General features: G+C 37.3%; 1 protein-coding gene across 4 annotated transcripts in view; it reads left to right on the top strand.

The window, feature by feature from the left end:
• Positions 1 to 5,390: 5,390 nt before the first annotated feature.
• Positions 5,391 to 10,659, top strand: part of rragd (ras-related GTP binding D) — a 42,582-nt gene continuing 37,313 nt past the window's right edge. For all 4 annotated transcript variants that reach the window (XM_028564971.1, XM_028564973.1, XM_028564975.1 and 1 more), the window contains exon 1: positions 5,391 to 5,684. In XM_028564971.1, coding sequence (XP_028420772.1) covers positions 5,552 to 5,684 — 133 coding nt within the window. In that variant the 5' untranslated portion in view covers positions 5,391 to 5,551. The remainder of the gene's footprint in view (positions 5,685 to 10,659) is intronic.

Raw genomic sequence — 10,659 nt, 5'->3', positions numbered from 1 at the left:
GCCCCTGCCCTGACAGAGCTCCAGGGCCTGAAACTCCCCTCTTCCTGCTAGCTAAATGCCCGGTGTGTGTGTGAGTGAGAACACGGTCAGCGAGCTTGTTACGCCAGCAATCTGTTACCACAGGTTTCAGTTAATCTTTTAATGTGTGTAATTATAATGTGTTGAGTTATTTAAACAAATGATTGGGGAAATACACGCCGCTTGTCCGCGAGTCTCATTGATAGAGCCTGCTGCTGGATGTAGCTCTATCAATGAGAGCTCGCTAGCCTCCTCTTAAAATTCCTCTGCAATTCACAAATATTCATTAACTTGAAATCGGACACCATTGTTAGCTTTATAAGACATTTAGTTAGATGTTGTGTAAGTGGCGTGACGAAATTCAAATTGTAAATATACTCGAATTACGACCAAAAATGAAGCTAACTAGCCACAATCTGTACACATAGGATTGAAGGGACAGTCGCAGCTAACGAAACCCTTACAGTTCACAAATATTCATTAACTTGAAATCGGACACCGTTGTTAGCTTTATAAGACATTTAGTTAGATGTTGTGTAAGTGGCGTGACGAAATTCAAATTGTAAATATACTCGAATTACAACCAAAAATGAAGCTAACTAGCCGTGATTTGTAGCTACACATAGATAGGATTGAAGGGACAGTCACAGCTAACGAAACACCTAGCTAAACTTCACAAATATTAATTAACTTGAAATCGGACACCGTTGTTAGCTTTATAAGACATTTAGGTATATGTTGTATAGCTAAGTGGCGCGACATTGTGTGTAACATGTGGTAAGAGATTGCTGGTGTAACAAGCTCGCTGATCGCGCTCTCACTCTCACACAATGGGCCATTTAGCTAGCAGGAAGAGGGGAGTTACAGGCACTGGAGCTCTGTCAGGGCTGCCAGCCTAATGGAGCTCACAGCAGGCCGGGGTCTGTGAAGGAAGGCAGGCCAGGTGGCGGGGCAGCAGCACTGCCGCTAAAGACCGACAAACAGTCTTACCATATTTGCAATTAGCTATCAATTTTCGTAAAACGGCCCATATTTGAGCTTTATATAGTTGATTTCTCACATAAAAAATTCTCAGAAGTGAATTTGGTAATGAAACATTGCAGTGTCTGGAATATGAGATTCTGTTGCTTCTCTAATGTGTGTGTATTGGGGATTCGCTCAACCAATCAGCTCGCATCTCTAATGTCTGCGTATGGCAATTTGCTCAACCAATCAGCGCGCAGCTCATCTAAATATTCACGAGCATACCATATTTGGAAGAAAAGCTCTTGTTACAAATAGGGCCAAAACACAGGTATGCATAAGGGCCAATAAAATATCAACCAGGCCATTTTCAGCCCAACCAATGTTACATACCCCATTAGGAGACCATAAGGAACAGTGTGAAATACTCTATATAATCATTCTATCACCCCTTTCAGATCTGAGGACAATCCACTACTGGATTATAGTGTGAGATAGGAACAGGACATTACCATTGGTCCTTACCATCTAATATAATCATGGTTGGCATATTGTTAAGTAAAACTTGGTAAAATAATGTAGCTCTGATTACAAAGAAATTCATGAGGTCTTCCTCCAAATAGTTGAGCACATTGTCCTATCAAGTGTATAAAACACAACAAGAAATAATCATCACTGAGTGACTTTAGAGGTTTGAAGAACCCTGTCTCCCAATGAATTGATGTTAAAGATGCTTTTTCCGTCTAAAGTCTTTGTCCCTGTATATGTTAATACTTTGTTGGAACTGTGCCATTAGGTTTCTGGTCTGCATATCAATGTGTAGAAGTCAAATAATAAAACTACTCAACTAATTAGAAAAATGTCATCTTTAAATGCATGTAATGCATACACTCGGCCCCCCACTATGCAGTAAAGTTGTTTCCTAAAGATTATTATATAGCAAGCTATTCAAATCAACAGAAGTCTGATGCACTTTTGACTTAAGTAAAAGTCCTGCTTTTTGTGAAGGTCAGGCTCTGAGATCAGTTTAAACCTACAAACATATCATCATCAAGATAAAACTGCTTTTCTTTAGTTTTGTTTTCTTTATAGTGGAGAAACAAGGTGTTTACTTAAGAACAATATTTGTTTTTCTCTCAAATCTTTATCTGCATAATCTAGGTGTTTTAACTTCAGCCATCATAAAAAATGCAAATGAAATGTTATGGAGTAGAAGACAAGTACTTAGTTATGTTTTACCTTAACTTAAAAATGAAAGAAAATGAAAAGAGTTTTTGGTTCCTGTCAACAAATCCTCACACCAACCCTGGCTTGGTGTTGTGCAGTCTTTGTTCTGCAGCTGCAGTTCTGTCTGTACTCACAATTGCGCCTCATAATTCAGTAGTAGCATTGATGAAATGTTACTTACCACATGCATTAGTTGACATCAGTAAACATGGAATTAAAAGTTGAATCCACTTCATCTTGGAGCATTATCATCATCAATTTTTTAGAGTAGCTGGATGAACCGCTCTGACACATGCTCAGGCCTGTATTGTTCAACCAACTGACACGCAGGTAAGGGGGAAGTCCAAAAATGTTTTCCATAGCAACGACCACCCTACCATGACCTATCAACACATTGAACAGGATAATACAGGATAATTATTTTGCCCAGCAGGTTCAGAACACTTGTGTGCCTTGAACTTCTCTGTGGATATTAACATCCAGCAGATGTAAGATCTTTCTCTATGAATTCTGTTCATGAAAGAGAATTACACTGAAAAACCTAACTATCATAAATGGTTAGATGTTGGAGTTTGTGAAATAAAAAAAGGATTGGGATGCAATCTGCTTGTGATTCTAACAAAATGTTTAAACAGCTTAAACAGCTGTGCTTCAAACATTGTGTTGTAGTAGGAACCAGTTGGATGAAATAACAAAATGTATAATTTCTACTACAATACAGTATGTACCTCTAATTTAAGCAACCATGTGTAGTATTATTTAGACTCCAGCTGCTTTAAGTTGTGAAAGCAAGTTTATTGTTTAGAAAAGTTTAGATAGCATGTGCACTGTAGTACGATAACATCGATCTGTAAACATGGAGGCATTTTTATCATTAATGATCTAAACAGTCATTTCGCACACCTGTAGTGTTGAGTTTCTCAACAGTACCAACCAGGCCCAAACCTGCATTAGAACTTTAAAGATCAGATGGCACTTGCTGTGCTCAGCGTAGTCTGACTTTGAATAGATGTGTTGTTCTGATATACGGGTGTGTTTTGAATATTCTGTTGAATCACACCTTAAAAAACGGTTGGTGTTATGGAAGAGTGAATGAGAAGCGAGCTACATTCCATGGCAGTCTGCCTGCTGCTGATATTGTTCCCCGCGAACCTGTGTAAGTTCACTTTTCAAAGGTAGAATCCTTGGTCCATCCCTTCTCTGATTAACAAAGAAGTGCTGACCTATACCTTTTGTCACTAAGTTTGAAATTACAATGTCTGCCTAAGTGATATTTTTTAGCCCTGGGTCTTAAAGGTGCACTATGAGTTCCTGCATGGTTTCAGCGTGATTTCATTTTTGTCTCAAATTGTAGGCATCTCTCCTTGATCCGCTAGCTGCCTGCCCCCTGAACACACTGTGAAAAAGCCCGGTCTCGGGAGACAACACAGGGGTCGTTAACGTCAAACAAACACTAGGGGCACAGGCTGTGCACCAAAATACAACAAACATAGATATGCCACCCAAGGATTCAAGCAATGAAACTGAGGACTATCAAGCATGTGCAAGTGTGTTTTTTGCTGTACTTGCAAAAATAATTTTAAAATAAAAGCAATTTTTAATGGAGATCAGTTGATTTTACAAAGAAAATAATTGATGATTGGCGGCAAAGGCAGCCACGATAGAATGAGGATACATTGACATTGACCCAAAATAAATAGAATTATTTTAAAATCTCATTCAAAACCATTTTGACGTGTTGGTCTGATGTGTGGTCTGGTGTGGTTGCCAGAAATAAATGGTTATATATTATTATATTTTTTACTGTTTGCTCAAGCATGTTTTACCTTATCTTGTTTTTCATTATATTATTGTCACATTATACTTTTCTTTCTTCTAAATATTTTGTAGAGCCATCTGGTGGTCATACTTTGTGCATACTGCGTTTGTTATGTGAGCTCACTGGCCCCTTGCTCAAGTGTTTAAGATAAGATAAGACAAGATAAGATAGACTTTATTAATCCCACATGGGAAATTCCTGTGCTACAGCAGCTCAAAAGAAAAACATTTACACACATCAGAATAACCCAAATACACATTAAGTAGACATAGGAGAGACAAAATATACATAAATAGAATAAAAATAAAAAAATTGAATTAGTTATAATAATAATAGTAATAAAACAAACATATTTACACAATAAACACCCTTATATAAACAGACAGTATATAAACAGATATACAGATGAGTAAGATGCGGATGAATATAAATGACATATTGCACAGTTGGAGGTAACACATAATAAATAAATAAATATGTATAGTGCAGAATGAATGGAATGAAGGACCTGCTGTAGCTCCTTCTTGCACTGAGGGTGCAGCAGTCTGCAATCATCTTGTCTCTACTAAAGGTGAAACTGTACTGAGGGCTCGGACCTGAAAAAGGCTGTTTGTGTCGCTATAGGCATGGGTTGTTTACTCAGCCCTATTCTAATATGTACTAGTAATTTCAACATCAAATATCCATCTAAAATAAAAGGCTTTTAAACTATTTAAACCCAATTTATGTTGATTTAACACACTGTTCTTCAAGCTGACATTTGATAAATGAAAAAATGCCATCTATGTGATCCATTATCAATCAATGTAGTATACATTATGGAATTGCCTTTTGGTATTACTTTTCATTATGAAGTTTATTTTGTAGGCCAACAGATATCTTGGTTCCGGTTGGGTTTATTGTAGGATATATATATATGTGTGTGTGTGTATGTGTATATGTGTGTGCAATTGGATTTGTATCAACAGCTACATAAAAGTGTTTTGTTAACCAAACACACATTTATGTAACGACATGTATGTCAGATGTAATGAAATGCATTCAAAAATACATTAGATGTGCAGTTTATTAATAAGATATGCGTACAAATATAAATATATCCAAGACCCATGCAATGATCATGTCATGCAACTGCTGAATTATGGGTACTGGCACCTTTTTGGTCCAATTCAGGAACTGGTTCAGAATGCCATTGATGTTATATTATTATAGCAAACTATTTGGCTGGTTTCTATTGTAAGTATTTAATATACATCCATTGAAAACCAATTGTCTCATTCTGACTTTTTTTCTCAGAATTCTGACTTTAAACTCTCATCCATAAACCTAACAGAATTAGGCTATAGCCCCCTGAACCCCCGAAGGAGCGGCTGCAGTGCGACTCCGTGTGTCTGGAGGGGGCAGCAGGGGTGAAAGTTCACCCAGCATGGCTCTCACGTATCAGGTGACAATGGGGGAAAGTTGGACACCACACGCGTCTTGAAACCAAGACCAAAACAAGGCGAAGGGAGAAGAAGTATAAGCATGTCGGGTGAGATGGTTTCGGCAGCGCTGAGCGGGGAGGAGGAGGAGGAGGAGGACGCAGCCCTGGGATATTACGACGACGAAGACGACCTGGAGGCGTTTTCAGACGCAGAGCTCGGCTGTGAGGACGGAGGTAGGCGGATAGTTCTGCTGCTTAGGAAGGTCACATACTAGCAGAGAGCGAGGGGACACGGCACACTTTCACTTCGGCGCTGTATACTCGCTGCTGGGGTATCATGTTACTGCTCTTAACTTTAGCTAGCCCGTCCTATGGTTAGTGTTAGCTAACTGAAGCTAGTTTACATGGTTTCCCCACTCTGTAGAATATAGCATTTACCTCTGCGTCAGTGTTTTCCATATTTGTGGAAGAAACCTAGCTAGGACTTAAGGTGGCGGGGCACGTATTTGGCGGTGGGGGTTTAGGGGTCATCCCTCAAAAAAATGCTACGTTTTTCAATAAAAAAAATTTAATTTCAAATTACTTTGGACCATTATTTTATAACCATATAGCTAGCTATGTGTAGAGCAGATAATAAATAAAGAACACTCAAAAAGCTTAAAGACCAAACTTGCTAAAGAAGTCCACTTGGGACAAACTAACGTTAACGTTACAATTATTAAATCTGACAAAAGTTAGTTATGGGTTGAGTTAGTTTAGTTTTCCTCACATTGATTTTACATTAATTCAGTGGACTAGGGCTGTGCAATTAATCGAAATTTAATCGTGATTATGATTTCGGCTCCCAATGATCACAAAAACAGAATAATCGAGAAAAACAATTATTTAGCTCATTACGTTTTGCAAGTAACTCTTATTTTCTCTTGTGTTCTGAATGAAAAAATAAAGTTTAAATAGGACAAGGCAAATTTCAAAGTTGTATGTTGTTTTTTTTACTGTTGATTTATTTAACTTTTTCCACTGTTTTTTAAGTTAAATAATTACATCTTTCCAGAAATCAATGAGTAATAGTGTTAAATTATCGTGATTTCAATATTGACTGAAATAATCGTGATTATATTTTTTTCCATAATCGAGCAGCCCTACAGTGGACGTCATTTTTTGATGACATAACTTGTATTACATTAGTGTACTAGTAACAGTTCTACCCGATATATATCCATACATATAGAATATCTATGGATATATATCTATGGTTCTACCTTTAACCAGGTTTGAGTTTACATGGACATGATTCACAGTTGTAAACAAACATTGTAAATGGCCCCAAGTTGATTAACTGTTGCAATGTTTGTGAATGACATCAACTGGTAGGACGTTAACAAGGGGCTGTTGCCTAGCAATGGAATTCCATTGAAAAGGTGTGTTTTCACAGTTCAATAGTTTGCATTGTCGACACTAAAGTACATTAAAAACCATCTACTTCCTAACATCTACTTCTTATAAGTATTCCCTGTTATATATTGTTCTTAAAGTATATTATTTCTAGCAATTCTATTATGTTTACATTCTGGTCTTTTCATAGTCATAGTTAATATTTAATAATAAGCTATTGCACTGTTCAATCCCTGCACTGTTCACTTTTGCACTACGACCACTGCACCCACTCTACCATAGCACCTTATCATGGTCATTTCATCACATGGTCAGTCCATACCAGACCTTTGTAATCACTTCACAAATTGTTAACTCTTAAAATTTCTGTGAGTGATTTTTATGTATGTGAGATATATGTGTGTTTGTTGTGTTATGGTTGTCTAAGCTACTGGATTCCTACAATTTCCCTCAGGGTGAATAAAATATCTATCTATCTATCTATCTATCTATCTATCTATCTATCTATCTATCTATCTATCTATCTAACTAAAAGAAGAAGCAGTTGGCCATATTGGACAAATGTTCTAGGCTTTATACAGCCTGCATTACTCTGTGTATAATAACACAGCTGTGACAACAGGTGGCTGTATATGGAGGGAGATGGTCTTGTGAATGGACTGATCCATGGTCCTGATGTCTCATGTAATGTTATCTGACATTTGTCCTGCTCACTTGCTGTCTGCAAAAGTGGAGATCATGTGTTAAAAACCGATCAATAATCACATAAAGTTTCTATAACATTGTTAGCATAATTATGTTTCATTTTCCACATTGTGTTGGATTTACCAAATGTACATATTTTTATTTTTGGTTTATTTCTTACTTACTATTTTTGGATATATAACGTTGCTATATATTATAGTAGAATGTACAGATGGTTACATATTATTCGACATTTTATATTCTGCTTTATGTCTTATTTCTTTTACATTTAATGTTTTGTCTGATCAAAGTTAAAGTCATGAGAAAGGTCTGCTTCTATCCCTTTAGTGTGTGTTGATAGAATATATTATCTCAGGGTTATAAATAGGCACACTTATTTGAAGGTCTGTTGGCAGAATCATTTCCAATAAGTTTTACTCTGGATGAGACCAACCTGTGGCGGTTTATGCTGCATGGAAAAGCTGAATAATAAGCCTAGTAACTAGCCTAGTACTGTATCTTTTGGAGCAGAGTGGGCAGTTTTCCAGGAAGTCGCTGGGTCTGTATACAGACGCTGGTGTTGACAACAGCACGAGGATATGTGTTACTACACAGCAGGGGACATTGTTACAGCACAGAGAGCAAGCCTTTGGACTGTGAACGTGGACACTAATGTGTTCTTAACCCTTGTGTTGTCTTCCATTCAACCATGCATTTTTTTTTTAAACACTTTTGGTGCTTTAAAAAAAAAAAAAAAATGTTGGTGCTTTTTTGACGTTTAACGCTTTTTTTCACTTCCATGTATAAACACCACTAACACTAACTTATCAGCACTAGTTTTACACTTATTTTTGGAATTCATAGTCAATAAACCTCATTTATAGAAAATGATACCTAATTCTTGAGTTACAAAAGCAGAAATTATGAATTATTTAGACTCATATTAAAGGAAGGATAATCACAGAAGGGTATATGTCAACGTTCAGTCAGCATACTGTTTAGAAACATTTCCATTTATTTTTTTCAAATGCAAAAAAATGAACCCTAAAATTCAATGAAAGTGGAGATCCGATATTTAGTTGTACTTGCGAAGCCGTTGGGTGGTAGCCTAGAAATCTAGACACACCCTAGTGGCAGCAAATTTATTTTGCAGCCAGGGGGGTCTAGGCACTCTCCGTTGGCTTGCGAGCTGGAAAAACCAAACTCTGGTCAGGCCAATCACATCGTGTATAGAGTCGGTGGGCGGGGCTTATGGCTGCTGCTGCTGGGAACAGCGGTCTTCTGGAAGACTTGGAGTTCAGCTTAGAAACTGAAATTATTCTTAAAAAAGGAAGATGTGTTCGGAGTTTTTCCGACCGGATTCGGCAAAAGTTTAATCTATCAACTAGCTCCGCTACCTTCTTCGTTGCTCTGATTGGTTGTAGCGCTATCAGAGGGAATTTGAAAGACAACCGTTTATCCCGCCCCTCGGATTGAGCTCTGTCAGTGGTGAGTTCCCAGACCCATCTGGATGTGGGTCTGGCTTGTCAGGCTAGTTGTGTGGAATGAGCCATGTTATTTTTGGGTAATAAAAATTAGGTAGTTAAAATGAAACCCATATTTCTGATATAGACATTTTGAAAACGGGTCAAATTTGAACCAAAGACATCACAAGGTTTAAAGAACTTCAAACTTAATTGAAGCATTTCCACCAAAATGTGTGCTTAACTGAATGCACCAACCACTGTTTATTTCTGACTGGTCTTCAGTGAAGTATTTGATTCATTTATTTTATTTAAAAAAATATTTTTTTTTTACTTGGTTTCGTTGAGTTTTCAGTTCATTTGCTCACATGTTCCAAATGTTATAAATGAGCGTAGGATGTAAAAATTCATTCAGCAAAGTCCTCTGGCAGAGTATTATTATGTTTTACAGATTATTTTTCTAATTGGGATTTAGTTTTGTGACAGTCAGTTCAGTTGTACTGTTGTAGTTGTATCTGCTGTAGTCTTGTTGGATGTACAGTATGGGACTGGTTGGATAGTTGAGCAGCATCTTATCCACTAGGTGGCAGTGTTCGCTAACAGATGTCTATACACAGTACCATAATACTGTATATTGCATTGTTCATCTTGCATTGTTCAGGAACAATGTGACACATGTGGTTTTTTGTGGACCATTTGTTTTCCATTTGTAAGTTTACAAATTAAAAAACTCAATTGTCAAAACTGGTCCTCCTAACCCTTGTGTGGTCTTCCCTTTGACATGAAGAACGTTTTTTCCCAATCAATCAATCAATCAACTTTATTCAAGACACAGAGGTCCATAGAAACAACACAATACAAATATATGTATAAATATAAAAACAGTACAAAATATTTAAGAATGGTGCCGGTGAGGCATAATTTTTTAAAACAAATACAGGCTTCGAGTCCATTGTTTCCAAAAGCAAGATGTATACCTTGTGTCACTCTTAGAAACATCAACTATGGACACAATGATCATATTAGTTGACCCTGTCAGTCTGCACATGAATCTATACATAAAAGTTCTTAAAACAGCATTAAAAGTGGGCACATTGTTAGACACAAACATTTCACTGGCACTACTCCCCCTAGGAATTTTAAGCACAATTCTCAGTGCATCATTGTAAGCACAAGTTATTTCATTTTCGACTCTCTAAAATTACAGTATACAGTGGAGTGCAATAGCTTTTTGAAGAGTGAGATTTTAACATCAGGGGTGCACATGTGGAATTTGCTTGCCAGCATATTTGCCTGCCCATACAGTTTTCCACACTGACGCTGCACATCATCATCATCACAAAGGTCATCTCTTATCACATGTCCCAGATTTTTAACTTTCTTAACAACCTCTAGTGGTTCACCTGCCAATGAGAAAGAAGGATAGACACACTTCATATCCTCCTTGGTTCTGGCAATCAGTACCACACTCTTCATAGAGTTAAGTTTTATATCAAACATTAGTCCATATTGAGAACATATTCTAAGAAGTTGCTGCAGGCCAGCACTAGAGGGAGACAGTACCACCAAATCATCAGCATAAAGCATATGATTAATGAGACTATGCCCCACCAAGCAGCCAGTCCTACAGCCCTTTAACGCCATAGATAAATCATCCATGTACAGAT

Source organism: Perca flavescens, chromosome 20 (genome assembly GCF_004354835.1).
Source record: "Perca flavescens isolate YP-PL-M2 chromosome 20, PFLA_1.0, whole genome shotgun sequence".
NCBI classification, from domain to species: domain Eukaryota; kingdom Metazoa; phylum Chordata; class Actinopteri; order Perciformes; family Percidae; genus Perca; species Perca flavescens.
Note: the sequence above shows the minus strand (reverse complement) of the source record. Positions and strands in the feature narration are given on the sequence as shown.